Source organism: Theropithecus gelada, chromosome 5, assembly GCF_003255815.1.
Source record: "Theropithecus gelada isolate Dixy chromosome 5, Tgel_1.0, whole genome shotgun sequence".
In the NCBI taxonomy this organism is placed as follows: Eukaryota; Metazoa; Chordata; class Mammalia; order Primates; family Cercopithecidae; genus Theropithecus; species Theropithecus gelada.
In genome coordinates, this window is record NC_037672.1 from 98,616,433 (window position 1) to 98,640,331 (window position 23,899).

Here is a 23,899-nt window from a genome sequence, read left to right on the forward strand (position 1 = left end):
AGTGTTAAAGAAAGGAGACTGAAGTATACTTACATTCTTGTTTAAATGTGAAATACTCTGTTAGATGTCTACATTCATGATTTCCACGAAGTAAAAACAGTGTTTTGGGGTAAAGAATTTTCAAGGCCCACAAATACAGCACACACTGGGAAAAGTAAAAATCATATGAAAATAAATATTTTTCCTTAATACCTATGTATTTCATTGCTCACATATCATAAAGACATGAATAAAATGTATTACCATGACCAAAAGTCCCCCAAAAGGCTGGACCTTGGTAGAGAAGATACTGACAATCAAACAGGAAACATTACTTTGGTAAAAAGCCAGGTCCATCTACACCTAAAACATACATACACGCACTGAAGATCATATACCACAAGAAAACAATGGATTACATATAGTCAACAGAAGGAGAATTATGTGGCCTGAGGAGATCGAGAGTTAAAAAAAAAAAAAAAAAAAAAAAAAAAAGGAAGAGGAAGAAACTTAACTAAAATATACTAGAAATAAAAATATGCTGGTGTAAAAGGATGAGAAGAAATACTGGTATATGTAGTGAGATTCCTTGACCACCTTCAGTTTAATCAAATATATACATAAATCAAAAACTTAAGATTTATATACCAAAGACACTGACAGAAAAGACAAGATGTTGGGAGAGAAGGAGGCAGGGAGCTAGAGATGAGGAAAAGTAATAGAAAATAGAGACGCAGTTCAAGTTAGGCTGAGCTTGTCAGTGCTTTGCCTCCTCATTTGGTCGTACTTTATCTTTTCAATCCTTCCATTTCTGTTACCTGATTTTTTAAAATAATTAACTTTATAAAGAGAAGTCACTTTATTTTATTTATTAATCATTAATCATATTGTGCCAAAAGCTATGGGATACACTTCAAATACCTTAAGACTCTCAACTTAGTTACTTGGGCATTGCAGTCTGTAAAAATGATGGTCAATTATGCATTCACCTAGTTGGGAATACACCTACATTTGACACAGTCTTCCTGGAATGAGCATTAAGTCAACTGAAATACTCAAGTATTAACATCAGTAATTTGTTATCATCAACTGACATTTGTTAAGAATCCATAGGCAACAGAAAACCATGCTTTGAAAAGCAAGTATGCTCTTTTATCCTCATAAAACCTGCATTCCCAAAGTGAAGCTAAGAAGATATAAAAACTACAAAAATATTGAGACAAGTCTAATTCTGGTTACTAAAATCTGAAACTAAAATCAGTGAGATTTATACATTAATAATTGGCTTTCCAATACAGTAGATATCCTGGATAATATCTATAGGGAAAAGCTGCTGACAATTTATTTGTAGTACTACTTGTAAAGAGTAATCATCTCTCTTAGTTTATATGATAATTTATGAAATGAGTGAGAACTAATTATGTTTGACTACACAGCCCAAGTTTTGGAGAAAATACTAATTATCAGAACAAATGTTTGTATTTTGTTGTTCAAGCAAGATATTATCTCTATGTAATTATGATTGAAGTAAACAAAATAATAGGTTGACATTAAATTATATGTTACTTTAATTAAGTTTCTAATTACCACTTTCTGATTATAGTTATTAGCTACAGTTCACATGACTAATGATATTAATATGTCTGAAAAGTTGACCAAATGGCCTGTACAAGCGATCCTTAAAGCATCATGATCTGTTGATGTATGTAAAGTTTCCTGTTACCTCAGTGAGCAGTCCGGTACCTTAATGAGTCTCTGCTACAGATTGGGTTTTATAGCTGTACTATGTGTTTCAATAAAAAGAGTTTGTATTACTCGAGCTTGTCTCACATTTCAGAGAAGATATTCATAAACTATTATTAATATCAATGGGAGGAATGTCTCCAATTTAAAATGTCTAAGGCTGTACCTTAATCTGAAAGTTATATATGTAGTTTTCCAAAGTAGTCATTAATTTAGGATGTCTAGTTTGGAATATGAATGGATATGAAAACTCCTTTAAAAATATATTTGCATGTTGAAATTGCTATTTTGAATATATTTTATTTATATGCTGGGGGAGATAATACATGTTTTGAAGGCACGTAGGCTACTTTTTTTAAAGTTTTTTTTTTCTTTAAGAAAAGTATAATATATCCAGTGAAATGTCCATAACTCAAATCACAGGTTAATTAATTTTTACACAAATCCCCTGAAACCACTACCCAGATCCAGTTACATTTCAGCATTTAGAAGGCTCCTTTCAGCCTCCTCCTAGTCAATATTCTTTTGGAAATGTCATTATAATTCTGACTTCTTTAGATTAGTTTTGCCCGTAACAATTTGTTTTAAGGCAAAGCTCTACCTCTCCAATTAAAATCTAAACTGCAACTTTTTAACCCCACTCAAATACCACTAGAGGAATCACATTCTAGGACCCACATTTTCTTTTTTTGCTATCTGTTGAGACCTTTTTCTGACATTAGCATGTGGCTTTATCCCTTCCAGTCTTAATTGCCATAGTTCTCTCATAACTGAAACCTCAAAGCGGGATATATAAATGCACGATGCTAAATATTTCTATCCTACATATTTATACCTTTTAAATGATGCAACATACATTTAATATCCCTGATTATTTAATGCATATAAAGCACCTAGTATATGATAGGAGTTGAGGAAATATCAGTTCCTTTTCTGTAAATGAAGAAGGAAAGAAAGGAGGGAGGGAGGCAGAGGAAGGAAGGAAGGAAGGAAGGAAGGGAGGGAGGGTGGGAGGGGAGAGAAACAAGGAGAGAGAGAGAAATAGAAGGCCGAGAGAGCGAGAGAGAATATAACTCAATTTCTAAATTCTTGGCTCAAAATACCCTAAAAATAAGTCTTTTCACATTTTATTTCCTTCTCCCCTGTGACAAGAATAAAATATCTTCCCAAACATTGACTAAAACCACAAATGCAGCCAATATGGAAGAAGTGGCATGGTAAATGAAAGGGCAAGGGTGGACTGCAGGTGGAGCCCTGCCAGCCTTCTCCCTCAACATCTGGTGGGAGAGAGCTGCCAAGTACAACACTGTCTTCCCTACAACTATTTTACCATCTAAAGCTCTAACATTCTGGAGAACTGAAGATCTTCAGCAAATCATAACCTGATAGTTTTTTACAAAAGGGAAGTCTCTTGTAAAAAAAATCACAATCAATGAAAGCAGCAAAATACAATCAGTTAATTGTTTATTTTTGTCTATGTGGTATCAGATGGCTAATTTGAATCAAATTTTCAGTGAATTAATTGGTGAAGGTAGAAACAAAGGGCTGTGTCACACCGGCCTTTTCTGCATGGTGAGATGTAAATGAGGTGCGCTAATCACTTCAACTGGACCCCTATTGTCTTTCTATTCTGACTCTTAATTAAACAAATATTTACATTTTAAGGTTAGTTTAGGTTACTCAATATGAAAGACTGAGCATCCTCTAGTTTTGAAATTAATTTTTTGCCACAGACATAGCTTTCTCCTGTTTAATTTTCTCCTATCTTCCCCAATGAAGCAGCACTAAGAATACAATTTTCTTCGTTAGTTTAATTGGTTCACTGATAATAACAGTGCAATGATTTACTTTGTAATTTATGCTTTTAATGATAAGTAGTCTTGAAAATTGCATAGAGAAGTACAGAAGGATGTAAAAGAGGAAGCAAGGAAGTAAAAAATAAAATGGACAGCTTTAGGTATATATTAATCAGCTCTTTACTCGTGCTGTGAAACATTCCAATCAAAAGTGCTGCCTCTCAATCATTGGACAATTAAGTGAAGAATTTGCATCAGTTGGGAAAAGATCCAAACTCCTGAAATGTCAAATGTAGCTCCTCTAAGACATCACTTGCCTGGTCTGACAGGTACCTAGATAGGCAGCAGTGGAAGAGCAATGCACCATAAAGACAACTGGCTACAGGGGGACAGCCAGGCAATTTCTTCCTCAAGTCTGTGGCATTACTCTATCGCCTAACATCTCTTGTGGTGCCACTTGCTTGTTATTCTCAGGCAGAAGCATGGAACATTGTATGGTTTGCTGTGGTTCATTCTGGTCTACGAATTCACAGCTAATAAACACAACTCTTCACACTTAAACCTGCTTGAGGCCTGGAGTTGAGATCTGGATCTAAGTTGAGAAGCCAGCTCACTTCTAAGCTCAAGGCAGTGTAGTGCAAAATGGCTAGAAAGGGAGTTTGAGGAAGTGAATAGAAGGAAACAGCTGTGCGTGCCTGTTTGCAATTCTAAGTTTTTCCTTGTGTTCTCAGAAAAACTACTCAGCATAGACTTATATATACACATATGCTTGATCAAAGAGATTAGGTAGTATAACGCAATCATCGGAAAGAGCAGTATTTGGTGTAAGACAAATTATTACTCAAAACAAAATCACCTCTTTCATCACTACTCAAAAGCTTGCTTGTCTTATTTGGGCTAACTTTGTGGGAAACGATTTCTAATTTTGGCAAAAGGAGAAGACTGGGGTGGGGGTAATGCATAAAATGAGCTCTATGTACTGCCCAGAGCACATTACCTAGTGCTTATAAATATACCCAGCAGAGACTGTTTGAAATCTGAAATTACCCTTCAAAGCTGACTTGGTAAAAATTAAACTGAAGTGCTCCCCTTTGCCCAGAGGATAGCCAAAGGAGAATACCTGCAGTGGAGCCCTGAATTATTGAGATGAATTGAGATCCTTTTGAAGCCTGTTAGGATAATACACACTGGAAAACTGAGCTCTTATTTTAGGATTTTTCTTAAACCAACAGTATCATACTCACCGAAAACATTTTATATTTAATGCTTTGATCTTCAGATTATATAGACAGGGAGAAGGCTGTGTGTACATGTTTGTACAAGCATGGGTGAATATAATAGTGTGTACCTGTTTCTGCATTACTGATTTTTTTTGTGTGTGTGTGTGGTGCCTTGTGGTACATGTAACGAATATACTATGGCAAAAGCCTGGGGTTAATGGAAGAACACAGGCTTTGAGTCTCAGCACTGCCATTTACCACGTGTGACCCCCGAGCCTCAGTTTCTACACTCATAAAAGAAACATATTTACATGTTTCTTCCAAAGCTGTCAGGAATAAATGAGGTCATTTAAACCATGAAACAATAGCATTTACAACATGCTAACAATGTCAGTTTCTTTAATCCACAATAAAAAATCCTTAAAGTATTTTCAGTAGGTACATTTTATAAAAATGTCCATGCTGTTTTACATACGATATCAATGAGCCATTCCAAAGCCCCTGAAAGGTCACAGTCTAATTAAAATGGAACATTTCACATACAAGCCATTTTGTCATTTTTGTATGTATGTGGAAAGTCCCTGGGTTGTAGTCTCAGACTCTTGAAGTTTAATTAAAGAGCTGTTTTTGAAGATGAGGACTCCAATACATGCAACTTAGAACTTTTAAATACCCCATAATTCCTACACTTGATATGTCACCAACATCCAGTTTGATCCTTTGCTTGAATTTCAAAAGGAACACACTAAACAAAACATAGCAAATTTCATAGTTCAAATATCTAGATTAATTGTAGACTTTTAAAAAATGCTGAGGAACAAATTAGTGATTATTGCTACTTGATATCTTTTTTTTCTTTTTTAGATGGAGTCTTGTTCTGTCGCCAGGCTGGAGTGCAATGGCGCGATCTTGGCTCACTGCAACCTCTGCCTCTTGGGTTCAGGCAGTTCTCCTGCCTCAGCCTTCTGAGTAGCTGGGGCTACAGGTGCATGCCACCATGCCCAGCTTACTTTTGTATTTTTAGTAGAGATGGGGTTTCACCATGTTGTCTAGGATGGTCTGGATCTCTTGACCTCGTGATCCGCCTGCCTCAGCCTCCCAAAGTGCTGGGATTACAGGTGTGAGCCACCAGGCCCGGCAACATCTTTACTTAAAAAAAAAAAAAAATTCTAAAATGCTCTAATTAAAAAAAGTTTAGAAAATTTCAGGTGATTTGAGGACAGAGATTCAGAAGCTTGCACTCTTCAAGTAAAAAAAAAAAAAAAAAAAAAACGAAAACAAACAAACAAACAAAGGTAAATAAAGAACAATAAGATTAAAGAATATTTTCCAAAGATGGAGTTGGTGGGACAAAGAAGGAAAGTCCAACTATGCCAACTGTTACTCAAGCCACACATGATGTAGTACCATATTAAAAAATTAATAAGCAAGTGTTGTTGCCTTTGATTACCTTTGGAAAGACAAGAAGTTGTGAAAAATCACAAATGTTACAATAAAAAATAAATTCCAACGTAGCACAACATCATTTGACCGACAAAAATAATCACTCCAACATGATAGTCTCGGGATTTCCTCACTCAGAATGCAAGCTTCAAAGAAAGTAGAATGCCTATTTCATTCATCCTTAAAAACTTTATTATGAGTGCTACAAATGTTAAATGAATAAGATGAATTTAAGAGTTACTAAAACAATTTTTAAAATGTTCACTTGGATTCTACGTAACCCAGGCCAGATTACAGGCTTACACACTTTGCAATTTGAGCACTTTGGGAGGTCAGGGTGGGAGAACTACTGGAGCTCAGGAGATGGAGACCAGCCTGAGCAACTTAGTAAGACCCTGTCTCTACAAAAAATAAAAATTAACTGGGCATGGTGGTGTATGCCTGTGGTCCCAGCTACTTGGGAGGCTGAGGCGGGAGGATCACTTGAGACAGGGAGATTGAAGCTGCAGTCAGCTGTGACTGTACCACTGCAGAGACTGAAGCTACAGTGAGCTATGACTGTGCCACTGCATTGTAGCCTGGGTGACAGAGGGAGACTCTGTCTCATTAAAAAAAAAAAAAAAAAAAAAAGAAAGAAAGAAAAAAAATTCTACATAACCCTAATTTTCAAGGAGAAGAACAGAAATCCTTGTCCTTCCATTGCTGTTTATTGCCTACCACAGTCTTCCTTAAACCTGGCCACATATGGAATCTTATGGCCATATCAGTAAATTGTGGCTCATGGGATACAAGTTGAAGGAATTGGGCCACTTCTGGGAAACATCCTTAAACAGGGTATGTGTATACCCTTCTCATTCTCCCTTTCCTCTTTGTTGAGTATTATGTGGTAAAATGATGGTTGAAGCTGATGTAGCCAACTTGGGTCACTAGGTTGTCTTTGGAACAAGGCCATGAAAATCAGAGCAAGAAAGCAGATGGAGCCTAGGCCCTGTCACCATGCTGTGCCACACCAGTGTTGGCTTGCTGTCTATGGGCTTTTCACACAGAAAAACTTCTATCTTGTCCAAACCACCATTATGTAGGGGTTTTGTTTTGTTGTTAATCCTGGCAGATACCAGTCCTAATATGATATAAAGGTCTTACAAAATTAGTACTCAATTGCTTTTCCACTAGTTAAGCTGGTCAGGCTGGCCCCAAGAACAAAAAACAACGTTAGCAGAGTTCACTATTTCTTCCTTTGCACTTTCGCTCACTTTAATTTCCTTCCTAGCTAAATCTTACTTGTTCTTTGATTCAGTCTTCCCCAAACATGTGTGCTCTCAATATTCTCTTTCTTTTCTCTAATCCAATCACACTTATTATTTTGTATCTCCTTTATCACAAGGTTTTAATCATCCATTTAAATAACTGAACCCTGGATAATCACCTATTCCAGGCTTCTGATTCTATACAGATTTTTATGGTTCTGTTTTGCAACGTAGATTTAGGTTTCTAGAGAGCAAGAATGTATGTTACATTTCTTTAAATTCCTCGCAGTCCTATTCATAGTGCATATACATTTTATATACTTGTTTATCAAATGGAGGAAATACCAAGAATTTATCTTGTCTTTTGAGATTTATATACCATCACCACTCCTTCTTCCCTCATCATCACCAGGAATAATTAAGAAATCTGTCATCTTTAAATGCAGACGGGATTATTATGCTGGTGGAAATACATATATGTCTATATAAACTTTCTGTGTCTGCGTGTAGTCAGTGACTAAAGGTGAATTAAATAACCGAAAAATAAAATGGATACAATTTTATAAACAAAAGCTATTTAAGGATGACATGTTTTTCAACATTATACATCCCTTTAGTAAATAAAACACTGTAATAAAAATTTGGAAACATAGAATATTTTTCTACGATTATTATGAATATATGATGTTGGTATGAGATTATAATGTTGATTTCTCTCTAATTAAGAGTAATCATTTTCCTTTTTAATGATCTTTTTTGATAGCACATGTCAGATACTATACATGAGGTCTGATTCTTTAAAACTTATTCAATTTCAAACCATTTCTTTCAATAAATTATTTATTAATACACCATGTTAGGCACCAGGAAGAACAAAGATATGAATAAAACAAGGTCTCTGCCTTTATTTTGAATGTGGTTTTACTTACCTAAAGCAGATGCAGATGGGAGGCTGTGGAAGAACCTCTACTTAAAGGTTATCTGTTTTGTTTTAATTAATGAGTTTGACAAATTACCCTAGTTAGATGACAGGTGCCAAAAAAGACAAAATATAGCAGCTGTAAGTGTACTCACACATACACAATCACAGACAGAGACACAGGCAGTTTGCTATCAATTTACAAAGGTAAGTTACTGTCTCACAATTATAAGGCATAAACATGCAAATACATTCCTGCTTATTTGATCAACATTGATTAGTTCTTTCAATGGAAAATGGAATTATTTATTGTAAAACAAGATGTAATTTTTGCAAATTTGGAAATATGTAAAATGTACAAAAGGCAAAATCTTACTATTTACCTTTTTTTTTTTTTGCATCTCTATTAAAAAATATGGGAATCAAGCTGGGCACGGTGGCTCACACCTGTAATCCCAGCGCTTTGGGAGGCCGAGTTGGGCGGATCATCTGAGGTCAGGAGTGTGAGATTACCCTGGCCAACATGGTGAAACGCTATCTCTACTAAAAATACAAAAATTAACCGGGTGTGGTGGTGGGCGCCTGTAATCCCAGCTACTCAGGAAGTTGAGGCAGGAAAATGGCTTGAACCCAGCAGGCGGAGGTAGTAGAGAGCAGAGATCATGCCACTGCACTCCAGCCTGGGTGACAGAGTGAGACTCTGTTTCAAAAACAAACAAACGAAAAACACATGGGAATCAACTGAAAATAGAATATGTAATACCCTATGAATTACGTGAATTAAATTTCATTGTTAGAGGTTTCCATAAGGCAATAACATTTATTGCTTTTATTTTTTTGAGATACTGTTGATCCATAACTGAACAGCAAAGAAGACATGATGTAGACTTACTTCGATACTGAAGTACCCTCTGTCAACATAGTCCCCTAAGAAGAGGTAGCGAGTGTTGGCAGGAGATCCCCCGACTTCAAAGAGCTTCATCAAGTCAAAGAATTGTCCATGAATGTCCCCACAAACTGAAAGAAACAAAATTCATTTTATGGTCATATTATATTAGGACTTTGAATTAAATAATAAAATCACAAAATTTTAGAGCCAGAATTAATTTCAAGTTTATCTAGGCCAAAACATTCTTTTGCAGAACAAGAAATAAGACAGAAAAGCTAAGTATTTTGCTCAAGTTTCCAAAGTTAATTAGTGGCAAATCTGGCTCTAATGTCTGAGTCTACTAGTATATAGATTAACTTAAAAAAAAAAAAAAAAAAAGAAGAGATTAACAACAATAATAGCTATCATTGTGCACTTAAAAATTCCGTATGAGACACTGCCAGGATGTTTATACACATTTTTAAATTTAACCCTAATAATGCCAAGAAATATGTTTTCATTTTGCAGGTAAGAGATGACACCAAAGAATGGTTCAGGAATTTGGCATAATCTATGTACAACTGAGGTCTGAATACATGGCCACTAAACATTACTGCCTCCTGAAGAGAAAGAAATGTGGATATGTATCATAAAACCTGCATTTCACTGAATCTAAAATGTTATCCATTGTAAGACACATCATTAGTTTACGTACCACTAAGAAAGGAAAAAAAAAACCCTCAAACTTAAATTATAAAGGAGCATTTTAAAAAAATGTTAAAGTGAAAAAAAACTACAAGTATTAAAAGCTGTGAAACATTTTTTGTGTACAAAAAATTACTGGGAATTGGTATTTCTTAACATTCTCACTTTCTCTTTTAAACCAAGTTTCTTGGAAGAGCTATTTTGTCTCTTTTGAAAACTCACTTATTTAGTACTTATTTCATTTCTACTTTCAGAACTTTAAAAATAATATTTTTATCTCTATTACACAGATAAGGAAATAATATAGCTTAGAGAAGTTATGTGGCTTGGTAGGGTCACTGCTAAAAATAAATGACCCAGGGCTTAAATTCAGATTCACCTGATCCAAAGCTTTTTCTGTCAGCCACCACATTATGGTATCTTTGATATTTTTATATATTTATATTAATATATATGTGTGTATGTGTATATATAGTGTGTAATATTTTTAAAATTTTGTGCTTGAATGGTGAACATGATGTGGCTGCTTTTGCAACACTAAGAGGTACATAGAATGAATGCATTCGTGAATAAGAAATCAGGAGGCCAAAAGTAGATCTTAACACATTATATCCTGCAATTACAAGCAAGTTATTCAAATGTTTTAAATTTTATTTCCTTACTTGACAAAACAGATCATAAGAAAAAAGAGTCAAGTGGGTTCAATGATGAAATAATTATAAAACAATGAAATAAAAATGTTACATGCTATAAATTCCTGTCTTTACTATCAAGAATTAGCTACTAAGAACCACAGCACTATAAGCATGAAGCAGGTACAGGTGGATTCCATTTTAGAATGTCTGCACTTGGTAATCTTAAATACCAACAAAATTGATGTAAATAACAAGGAGCTTTAACTACTAATGCATCCCTTTGGTAGACTCCAATCATATAGCTTCTTCCCTCTCTTAAGCATGAGATACACAGTAGAAACATCAGAAACATATTCTCCCATTTTTGAAAAAGTATGTTTTAAAAGACAGTTTATAAATAATTTTTTTTATTCTTAGAGCTGAGCAAATAAATCCATATTCTGAGGCATTAAGAAGTTGGTTTGTGAGAGACATATCATGTGCTTTCTTGTAATCATATGTGATATCTAACCCAAGGGGAAATAAAGAACACTGGATGAGATGGTCCAAGCACTGCCAGACATGGAAGCCAGTACCTGCTCTGGGGACTTTCACAGCTATATTTGGAGCTGTGAAAACTAACATAAATAGTAAAACACTTCTTAAAACTTTTATGTATTTTTATATATGTATGTATATATAATATGATATGAGCATAATAATTTTAAAAATATCCATCTTAAAATCTTAATTAGCACATTTTTGTTACCGAATTTTTACATGGCAAAGATAAAGCTTATTAGCTAACAAGTAATAATATAATTACTCTTCTACCTATGTATCTATTAAAATTATAGTTGGTATGGATTACTTATCACAAGCACCACTTTCTCTCAAATTGTAGGAACCTTTTTATCTGTCATACATATGACATGTTTCAAACCAAAAATTATAAAACAGAAAACATATGGCTGGAAGCCATGCCTTCATGTGCTCTCCATTAGGTTTGGAAGTTGAAGGAAGGAACTTCAAGGGAACAAAATATGAAGCAAGACATTTCCTTGCAACTAATTTTATGCAGCCCTTCACATGTCAATAGGTGTGACGCTGACACTTTGTAAAGCCCATGTCTTGCTACTGGCTCTCTCCCTCTCCTTGTTGCCTAACAGAGAGGTGAGGGTCAAACACTTGTAAGTAAAGCTCAGGGAAAACAGGAAGCCAAGTGAGGAGCAAAGACACAGTCTTCAGATATTAGTAGGAATTTCTATGGCAAGTTTAACAGTCATATTTTAGGCTGGTATTAAAACATCCCCAAGACAAAATGGTTAATCAAAGGTATTAGAGGCAGTGTGGGGTATCATTTAAAGGCTTGGTCTCTGGATCCACACTACCCAGGCTCCAACCCTTGCTGTATTACTTACTATCTGAGTGAACTTGGACAATTTACTCAATTTCTCTGAGCTTTAAATATATTTATCTATAAAATGGGGGTGATACTGGTACCTGACCTTATTGGGCTATTGTAAGAATTAAACGTGTTGATATCATAACAGGCTTAGAAGAGTTTCTGGAGTCTAATAAGAATTTAACAAATGCTGTATCAAAGTGGCATTTCAAAATGGCTGTATTTAAAATGTCAAGGTCCCAGACAGAATAGAATTCTGGTGCTTGGAGGTGGGGGGAATAAGGAGTGGAAGGCATTTTGGAGACATTCTAAAGCATCTTCTTCCTTTCTCTCCCCCTTCTAGCTTCTTATATCCTTTTTATCCTTCCATTTTAATTCCTGGCCATGTCAGAAGATTCAAGGATAATTGCTTTTTACCTCTGTAATATGTAAATGACATAAATACCAAGACATTAATTTAGGTTGTAAACCGCAGGGTAGGCATTAAGCAGTTATAGCAACTAACATACAATTGAAGCATAATCTGGCAGCTAGAATGAAAAAAAAATGTCTCTAGACAATGCAAGCATTAGGAGGGTATTTTTTTTCTTTTGCTGAAGTATAGGAGTACATTATCATGAATTTAGTTTTCTAAAAACAAAATTAATCTCTTCTTCCTGGTCTATAATAACTTTGTGATAAGAGATAATCTCAATGATTTACAAGATCACTGCAATAATTGGATTTTGGCTTGATGATATAAAATAGAAAAGAGTAATTGCTGTAAACTCTGCATGGAAAACAAAATACCCTGAAATCTAGTTACACATCTGACCATCACACTGTCACTGACTTTACCTTAGAATCGTCATAGGTCTTTTATAGAAAGACCACCTATCATAATGTTCAGTAAAGGAAAATGACGTGCATACATAATCACAGAAAAATTCAAAGCCCAATAAAACAGTAACTCAAAATAAAACATAATGAAAAAATGCAGGTATTTTCTTCCTCGAATTTTCATAGGCTGCCTTCCTTTCATCCATAAGGTCTCAGATACATATCACATGCTCAGTAAGGTCTTTCTTGACCATCCTATATAAAGGTGCAAACTCTCTCCACTATCATCCTTTACTTTCTTCACAGTAATTATGCCACAATCAGCATTATCTAGTTGATTTATCTGCATGCTTGTTTCTTCTCTGATTTTTCCCACTGAAATACACACTGCTAAGCTCGATAACTTGTCAGTCTTGTCTGCCATATCCCCAGTGCCTAGACACTTGTGTGCCCAGGAGGCACACAAGAAACACCTGCCGTGCTAGCATTCTTCTGCTGGGCCTATGCCATGCTTAATTTGAAAATCCTTAACTAAGAGGGCAAAGGTTTTGAGATGCCCTTGGGATTGACAGAAATTGACAAGTTTGTGGAGTTTGCTTTGATGGAAACCAAAGGCCTTCAACTTAGATATCTGAGATTGTGCTGATTTTAAGCCTGTAAGTCACAGGTTTCAACACAGTGTGCAGCAAGTCTGGGGTAGAATGTGGAACCTCCACACATCTTACGGTTATTTTCCCACCTAATTCTACATCAGAACCACTGGGAGAGGTTTCGAAATTACAGATTTCTGGGCCCTGAATCAGAATCTCCAGAGATGCAGATTCACTAACAAGCTCCTGGATCTATCCTTATCTATTCAGTATGACTAAATACACCTATGCTTTTGAGCCTCTCATAGCACACACAGCCTTCATTCTGCACACTAGTATGGTCCTCCTCACAGGGGCTATGTGTGGAGGAGATGAACATTGGAAAGGCAACCTCTTTCATTGCTCATTCTAGGTCGCTGTGAGATTAGGACTTCACTATTATATGAAAGAATCGTAAGTGATTGATGGCATCTAGGAAAGAGGGATGAACCTAAGAAGGGTGATAATACCACATGTCTTTGGGCATTTCATTGTATTTATTGTTCAGGCCTTGGATATTTCAGCTGTAAGATAAGGGATTTATCCTTAAATCCTATTATCTCATTCACCGTTTTGATATCAAATTTCAGGAAGAAAGTGGTCACCATACTGAAGTATCCAGGAGGTGCCCAAAAGGATGGGCCCATGACATCACACAGAGTAAAGGCTTGCCTGGCTATAATATCGACTCACTATTGGTCCCCTCCTCCATCTTCTTGGTTACCCAAGATACTGGTGTCCAAAGAGCAGCACAATATGCCAATGCCACTTGATGATACAAGCTGTCTGCTTGGTTGCTCAGGGCCCCCAAGTCTTCAGCAGGCTAGGTCCTTTTTTTATCTACTTTACTTGGCCTTGACAGCACTTCTTAAACAATCAGGCTCTGACAAATGTTTTGCCCTTAAGGCAAGCTCACACTTAAATGCTTCCCACATCCTCCTGGCTTCCCATTATTTGCTTCCCATTCCTAATTAGAACACTGGTAGGTAGGGTACCCAAATGCTTATGATGTTTAAAAAGCATCAAAAACATACATGCACAATACAAGTATTTAAAACACTCCTAGCGCTCTAAGAAAATATCCATCCATCTGGCTGCATCTTCCAAAAATTTTATTATGTCTTCAGCCAATTATTAACAGAACTGTATATACTTATGTCAGAAATGTAGAGAGTTATAGCATTTAACAAAATGAACACATTAAAGATATTGAAATAAAACATAAGTTTATTTTTCGGGAGCATTACTATTCATATGTGTTAGCAACCTGATATGACACAAATATTGATGGTTATTTTCCCTGTGAGAAACAACCTGCCATTTGTTTTGTACTGGAAAAGTAAGAACTATCAGATACACTGAGCAGTTTAATCTATTTGGTGCAATTAATCTAATACAATCTATCTTGGTAATTTCCCTAAGTGGGGTGACTCAGTAGTTCTGAATATGGCTCCTCTAAACAAACTCATCTTGCAAACTCAAAATATACAAGAGTGGCCAATATCCTGTGATGTTTATACACTATTACTTATCTCTTTCTATCAGAAAACACATGTCTTCTGCCTAAATAATCAACTACTAGTTAAGGTCTTAACTAATATTAATATTAAAAGGCCTTTTAATATTGCTTCCTTCCCTCCATGACTTTACCCCATTTTAAATAAAACTTTATCGGAAATAATTTTCACAAAGGAGTGGTGACAAAGACTTTTGATCTAAGTTGAAGCATTTTGAGGTTTGAAATAGGAACAGAAAAATAACATGCAGAAAGTATTTGTCTTTATTTCTTAGGGAAAGGAAGAGCTTCCCCCAACCCCAGTATCACTGTAGGAAAGCTATAAAGCTTTGAAATCACAGGCATGGGGGTTCAAGTACATACAAACATAAACATAAATATTAAAGTGTATGTGCATGTGTGTGTATAAAACCACCCACCACAAAGGAGGAATTCAGAAACTAATGGGCGATGTGGTAGTCCAGGAGTCATTAAACAGAAGTTCAGGACTTTACTCACTATAGATTACAGCAAAGTAGCGCTGAGGAGAAAAAAACAATAAGAAGCAAGGGCAGTGACAAGGGACTCTTTGTAGTTAGCCGAGTAAGCTCTTGCAATACACAAATTGGACAATGAATCAGTCACGGGGCAAGTCTAAGAGTCCCTAAAACCAATGTGCTTCTAAGTAGAGAAGATAATAGCCAGCATATGGAGGACAAAGAGGCCTTTGAGAATAGAATCTTGGCAAAGGAGAGGGGACAAGTCAGAAAGATAAACATGACCAGAACCAAGAATTTGCCTTGCATCTTCTTGTCCAGAGAGACGCTGGTAACTCTTTAATGAGAAGGGACAGGTGTTCAAAACAAGAACCAATCTTGTTTTATATAAGTGTTAGATATGCAAGTCTAAATAAATTTAGCAAATCTACAAATAAATATATCTATATTATAATTTGATTATTTTTTCAAAGAATTCTATTGTTTCTAAGTTCATATTGGCAATTAAATTAGTGCATTAGAAAATGTAAACCAAAGTAGATAATACTGAACACTTCAGGATAAGGTTCCACTATAAGGACTATACAAATAATAGCTTGAAAAGAACTCAGATACAACTGTCACCCTGAATAGAAGAAACAAATCTAATGTAATATAAAATATACATTTTCATATAAAATTACTTAACAATATCTTTCACTTAGTGCAAAGACTTATACATGTGGTCCTATTTACTTGCCTATATGAAAGGGAAATCTGTTAAAGAACATCATTGGGTCAACTTCTTAACACTGAGAAAAAATTTTGTAATATCATATAATTTTAGGTTAAAGAAAGTTTATACAAATTAGGTTGTCTGGGGACGCAGGAGTATGTTGTTAAAAGTTGTGAAACAATACATTTACAAATTGCAAATGAAAACTACATTTTTAATGTATCAGCATTTCAAAACTGTTTGGCAAGACTGTGTCAATACTATGATTTATAAGTCAAGTGCTCTTAATTCTTGACTCATTATTTATTTTTTTACAAAGACCTTTCAATTTCTCCAAAATACTGGATTTTATCATCTTGGAAGACTTGCATGAAGTAGAAAATCTTCTTATACAAGTTTTTCCAGTTCATACTAAACTAACAGATCACAATTTTTCCTTTAGAGAAGACGTTACTGAATCGTTTAGCAATTTTCACCATTGGAGTTCCTCACTACTTTCAGCTTCATTTACTTCAACCCAGTGTTTTTTCCATAACAGCCACAGTTTCCCAAGACAATAAAATCCCTAATGTTAAAGAACTAAATTTATGTCTAATTCTCAGCATGAGGAGATTAATTTATTGAATTTATTGATTTGGTTTTTGAATACTTTATTGACCAAAACTTTCTTCTTTTCCAAAATCTACAATTTTGCAGAGAAAGATTTTGTTTAGAGGTTTTGTTAGAGGTTAACCACAGTGGGTACTACAAGTATGTATCTGTTTCCTCCTGTTGATAATCCAGGCATATGGAACCATAAGTGGATGATAAGTTCAAGTACAAACCAGCTAGTCAGGTATGTGTAGTTCATTAACAGAATGCACAGACTTCTAAAATCAGACAATTCCTCAGATAAAGGTGACATTGCAGTTTATTACAGCATTTGCTTATATCTAGAAATCTGTATCTATCATAAACTAAAAAAGAAAAAATAACAGCATTCTAATTTACTAAAGAGGTATATTTCAAAATAATATTTTCTCATAGGGAATATTACTTTTTCAAAGGATAAATATGTTTTAGGTATTTTATAAAAAACAAACTGTGAATTATTAACCAGGTCACTCTGGTTTGATGATATAGAAGAATAATGAAAAAGTCTCTAAATCAAATCAAAATTTGCTAAATACAGAAATTTCTACCAGCACGTTTTTGGTAATAAAAAAATTTATATATATATATATATGAAATTGCAAGGATTTTAAAAGAAACAATAAAGCTATAAAATCAAATACGAAATAATAATAGCACCAGTGCAGATTAATAATGGTATTTTAAACATTTCTTTATATTTATGATGCTGTTTTATGAAGATAAACTGTTAGCCAATGTTAATGAGAAACAGTGCAGGGAAATTAAAAAAAAGAATAAAATATATTGTGGATTATAATAGTCATTAACAATTACAATAGTCCAGTACTAAACACTTCATTTATCCCCTAAATCTCAGTTCATAACTGTAATCAGATGGAAACAAAACAGAAGAGTCTACATGTTAAAAACTATTTTATCAAAGGCCCAAGCATATACAATACCATCATATGACCACAGTGTACTATTCCAATCAATCAAAAGTAAATTAATGAAACCTATGTTTATGTTTTTATCCTAAAGATGAGTGTTCTCACCACTGAGATTTTTTGTTTGCAGTTTTTCTTCCACTGATTGAATACTTTAAAAGATTTAATTTATTGAATAAGGAATGCATTTTTCCATCTGATATCACTATTTTTCCATTTTAGCACCAACCAATATTATAATAAAGATGCCTAATTATTAAGGGTTCATAATAGCATCATAGCATTACATAAATTATAGTCATGGTTGTAGTGCCAATATATAATTACAATAAGTAAGTAGATATAACATTTATGACAGTATTTAATTAAACTTGTTCATCTCTCTGTTCTTGTGTCCAAGTTTGGTCGGTCCTGGAAACTAGTAGCTATTTGATATGTGAATTTATTTACATTATGTAGTTTACAAGGTCCTTGATTATCATCACCAGCCCATCAAGAGTATTGGATGAACATTATAAGTTGATATAATTTCAGTTGAATGTATACAAATTTGATTAGTACATATAAACTACATATAAATATTAATAAGTTATTATTAATAAATTACTAATTTTCACTTTAGAAATACTCAAGTTTCACTTTTAAAAATACTCATCTCAGGTTTCAGATTAACTCCCTCTAGGACCCTGAAAGATGGACTGTCATTACTGTCCAGATCTGGGGTGTTTGGCTATGCCTTAGTGTTTCCATTTTGGGCCTTCCAAGCCTATGTTTCTAGGGCTTTTAAAAAATCTTAGTGTTTCTTAACACCGTGTCTCAGTGTTCTTTCATTTCTGGCATTTTGCTTTTTCCTGGATATGTTATTTCACCCTTTGGAGAGGCAGTATAGTGCAGTTGTTAGGAACTAACACTATAATGCCACACTGCTTGGTTCCAAAGCCAATTTCCACTACCCAATCAGCTGAGTGACCCTGGAGAATTAGCTAATCTCTCTTTATCTGTTTCTTCATGTGTAAAGATGAACATCAAAATAGCACCTCCCTTAAAGGACTATCACGAAACCAGAATTATAAATAAGTTATAATTGAACATCATTTATTTTAGTATCAGTACATACTACACACCTGACACTTACTATCATAAGGGTTTGGTATTACTCTTCTTCTTCACTCAGATTTTTTTTGGAACATTATCATCAAAATTGCTCTCTGTTAGTTTCTGGTTTTTATGTTTATTTCTCCTGTTTGTCCTTAGTCAATAAGCGGTGGCTTCCTTTTTAATTACTTTCTTATTCATTCTGCTTGAACCAGTTTTCACTGTCTACAGAATGCATAGACTCTCTAATTTGCTTTTCCCAATCTCCTCCTTTGCATATGCACACTCTGTTCTTTTTACTACATTTTTAAAAGATTTTACCATCGTGCTCAGTAAATTATGACTTATATAAGTGGAACAAGAGAGGTATTTGTAAAAGGCCTCAACTGCCTCATCTATAAGGAGACTCAGAACTTACAGATTTTTTTTTTTTTTTTTTTTTTTTTTAATAATGAAGCAATGTAAGGAAGAAAAGAGCTTGGCACATGGTATGTACTAACAAAATGTGAAACAGCAGACAGGGCAGTTATTTCAGACATTGTCTACCTAAGAAACATTTTGAATGTTCTGCAAGATTTAGATAGATGAATTAAGCATCTGTAATCAATGTGGCCATGAGTAAAATACACAGAAAGTTGTTCTATATTTTTCCACTTTTTATCCAAATGTATGTTATCATATATTGAAAGCTATTAAGGCTGAAATCAAATAGACTAGGTCTCATACTCCACAATTTCCATTTTGTAAGAGTGGAAATATCTCTAAATGGCTGTGGTGATACTACCAATCTTTCAGAGTGGCAGCACCATGACGAGTTTCCAGTGAGTCTCATTTTCTTTTGTAGCAAAGCTCATTTACAAGACCACTGTGTTCCACAGCTATGTAATGGCAGTAATGTTTCAAAAGCTGGAAGTGACATAGTAAACAGAAGTAATGTAAGACATTTCACCAAATGGATTTTTTGAAAAACAAAACAAAACAAAACTTTCTAAATTTATGGAAAACTCTGTTAAGAAAACTTTTCTATGTAGGGAGAAGAAAATCACCCCTCTTCCTGGTCATGATAGTCCTCACATTTTGACAATTTAAAGGTTTATTTTGTTTCTAATATTTTAAAATCTTAAGGCAAGCAAGGAATGACATTTAATTCCAAAGTCCACATATTCATTATTAATTTGGCAATTATAGGCAGTGGGAATATCAGCAGAAGGGTTTTGACTAAAACTGACTTTTAAGTATTCAGCTCTATCCAATTTCCAGTAAGTAAACAAAGCTAATAAGTGCTATTCTTAAATGGCAATATTTAAACGCCTTAAGCAAAAGAAGGATTAGACTGATTATTCACTATCACTTCCCTCAGGAAAAATATGTAAGCTTACTTGGTTTTTTTTGTTTGTTTTTTTTTTTTTTTTTTTTTTTTGAGACGGAGTCTCGCTCTGTCACCCAGGCTGGAGTGCAGTGGCCGGATCTCAGCTCACTGCAAGCTCCGCCTCCCAGGTTCACGCCATTCTCCTGCCTCAGCCTCCCGAGTAGCTGGGACTACAGGCGCCCGCCACCTCGCCCGGCTAGTTTTTTGTATTTTTTTTAGTAGAGACGGGGTTTCACCGTGTCAGCCAGGATGGTCTCGATCTCCTGACCTCGTGATCCGCCCGTCTCGGCCTCCCAAAGTGCTGGGATTACAGGCTTGAGCCACCGCGCCCGGCCGCTTACTTGTTATGTGTAGCATATTTGGAAATTAAATATGTAATTGTGAATTGACAAATTATTAAAATATTATTCAGACATACTTGAACAGGTTCATTTAAAATTTAAGAAAATGTGTTAAGAAAAAGTGTTATCTGAAAAATAATTCTGACAAAGGCATTGAGCCCATTTATTAATTCTGACTAGATTTTAAAAATCTATCTTTCATATCCTTACATATGTTTCACTAGGTAGATATTCCAGAAATATTTATTCAGTTAAATATCCAAACAATGAATAAAACACTGAAACATGAAATATTTACTAAATATTCTGTATTAAAAGATGAATAAACACTGAAGACTGGTTGATGTTTCACTTGTGCTGGATTATACTGGGATAATAACAAAAATAAAAATATGGCCTCAAGAAGGGCACACTTGAGAAGATGTAGATATAAACAATGGTACTGAAAAGCATCAGCTTCCTGACATCAGTGGATTTCCCTTTCTGTACTGGAAATTTCTATGGGTTTAGGCCTTAGGTCTCACATTGATGTCTGATATGGGCAAATCATTTTATTGCCTGTTTCCATCCATCACATTACTCAACAGAGGTAGAAGTATATATAATTTTTCTAAAACTAATTGTTAAATTATAAATACTTTACATTTACTTTTAATAATGATGTTTTCATTTTGAAATTCCAAATTACATTAAGAAAAGGAATGAGATTGTTTTCTTTGTCCAAAGGAAGCATAAATCTAAAAATTTGAGAACTTAGATAAGATTATCTTAAATCTGCATGTCAGGACTAATGTTGAATTGAAGACACTATGTAAAAGTTTTTTTATATGCCACAGTGAGATGAATCATCATTTTTGTTTATCTCTATGAAACAATTAGGTGTCACTTTATCTTAAACTGACTTAAATCATAATATCCATAAAGTCTTTGAATATTTTGAAAATTTACATATTTGCTTGTCTCTAGTTTAAACATGAATCACGTCTTAAGTTTCTTGTTTCTTCAGTATACCACAAATATCTAAGGAAACTATGCAAAAATCATGTTTGCCTAACATGGTATATATGGCATATAAACTGAGTGATCACAGAAAATTAATACAGGTGTTTGGAAAACATAAAACAGCTGCTAGCTCATAATAAATTGTGATTCATTAGCAATCCTAATTTCAAATTTAAATTTTTTTCAATTAAAAATGATGAGTGTTGTTTATATATTAGAATTGCTAAAAAGATCAATCAGGATTATCAATCAACTCTTCTACCTTCCTTTGACAAAATACAGAAAATTGAAAAACATGTTCATAATATGTATTTGATAAGTTATTAAACTTCTTACTGAGAAAAGTTTGCCTTATAAAACCACGTAATTTCTAGCTGCATTGCCTTTTTATTTAAAGACACAAAGGTGTCTTTAAAAAATATTAAATCTCTTAGTTATTAGTGATGTCACAAATCTGAAATATATTTTACAAATAACACTTGATTTCCCTACAAAGTTATGATATTTTATATAAAGTTAACATGTCAGAACAGAAAAATGTTCTAAAACTCTAAATAATAGCTAAGTACACAAACTAGGATATTTTATTTCATTTTAATTAACAGGTGGTTATTAAGTACCTGCTATGCCACAGGTGTAACAGAGAATTTAAAAAAAAAAAAAGTCAATAGTTTTTCAAACTTGTTGGAGACATAAACCTATACGAAATAATTTTAAAATAATGAGTAACTTTACAGTTACAGCATACAAATATAACTGATTTTCTCAAGGAACACAGAGTATGCTTGGGATATACAGACTTACACATATGAACAGAAAACAGATGGGGCCTCCTGCGGGTTAACTGCTCCTGATCTGGTCTTTTATCAATAAGGAGAAACTGACATTTGATCATGGACTCTTCTCTGTGGTCCATACATACGTGAAATGTGAACTGCTAAAACAGTTTCAGAAGAATCTAGTTTAGAGGCTCTCTAGCATTTCAAGTGTCTCAGAACTTGATACAGGGATGAAATCTGACTTTACTCCCTGTCCCCTGCACATGTTCCTGGGAAGTGATAGGAAATAAAAACATAAGGCTTGAAATGGTTGCTGCAGCAGGTATGGCAAATATGACTCTTTCCTTCTGTTTCATGAGAAAGTAATTTTTCTCTCAGCAATGCTAAGTCATCCTGACCTCTTCTGACTTTTTCTTTGGAATAGTGAGAGGAACCAAAGACCAGTGTGACTGAGGTCACAACACTGGCTTCAAGGATGTTCTGCGGAATGGAAGGGTTCTTGAGGAGTGTCAGGGTCATTAGTACAGGAAGCTATATTTTTAATCTATTTTTATACCTTGGATTTCCATGTAAGAGTTCTTTGTATGTGTATGTGTACACAGGTACATGTGTGCATATGTGCACACATACTTATGTTACCGATGTGATACAGGGTAGATTCTGCTGCTTACAAAAGGCTTTGGAATACTACAGGTATAGATAGTAATTCTTACAGGGAATCAGAAATTAAGGAAATAAAGGTTGGCTGACATTATAAAAGAAGACTTAATCAAAAAGAAGTGACTTGCAGCATTGATGAAATTTGTCATAAACTGAAAGACCTCTAGGCAGAAAGGTGCAAATGAATCAAAATAAGTGGATTGCAAAAAACAAAACACTGGATTGAACAGAGAGCATATGTGAAACATCTAGAGATAAATCAGAGAAGGATGGTGACATTATATTATAAGGGTCCCAAATTCTAGCATAAGGTATTTCAAGGAGAGCAATTCCAGTAATGTTTAGGGAGATAAATCTGGCAATTCTATGCAGAATTCAATGGTGAAGAAAAACTGGAAAAAAAAAAAAAGTTGGTTTTAATTTGAGGTTTGCTGCATTACTATAGTCACAACACAATGAGGTCTGGTATCATGATGGTGGCAGTGTGAAAAGATAAAAGGGCCAAAGAGAACTTTCTTTGACTTCTTCAAGACAATTATAAATTAAATAGTAAGTGAAGCCATTCATCTCTCCCTTGATTCAATAAATATTAAATGCTTACTACATTCTTATAATATCCCACTGTGTTAGACCCCAAGAACATTAACGGAAGTAAACATCTAATGAGTGATACTGAAATAAATAATTAATAATACTAGAGTACAAGCTATAAGGGCAGAAATTTTTCTTCTTCTTTGTCTATTGTTGTATTCCTAGTGCCTAGGATAGTGCCTGGCACATAGGGGATCCTCAATAAGTATTTGCTGAATGAATGAAGGAACAATGCAATAGGCATTGTTCATGGTGGACTCATTCATCATGCTCATCAATGGTGGACTTGATGAAGTCTCCTGGAGGATGAGGTACTTAAGTGGAAGCTTGAAGAATGAAGGGAAGTTAGTCACAGAACAGCGGGACATGAAAGGGAATGTTGCTCACAGTAGAAACAACATATGTCATA

General features: G+C 34.5%; 1 protein-coding gene across 6 annotated transcripts in view; it reads right to left on the reverse strand.

Moving 5' to 3' along the window:
• Nucleotides 1-23,899, reverse strand: part of PPP3CA (protein phosphatase 3 catalytic subunit alpha) — a 338,247-nt gene that overhangs the window by 77,823 nt on the left and 236,525 nt on the right. For all 6 annotated transcript variants that reach the window (XM_025385276.1, XM_025385274.1, XM_025385273.1 and 3 more), the window contains 2 exons: nucleotides 9,240-9,364; nucleotides 34-145 (listed from right to left, as the gene is read on the reverse strand). In XM_025385276.1, coding sequence (XP_025241061.1) covers nucleotides 34-145; nucleotides 9,240-9,364 — 237 coding nt within the window. The remainder of the gene's footprint in view (nucleotides 1-33; nucleotides 146-9,239; nucleotides 9,365-23,899) is intronic.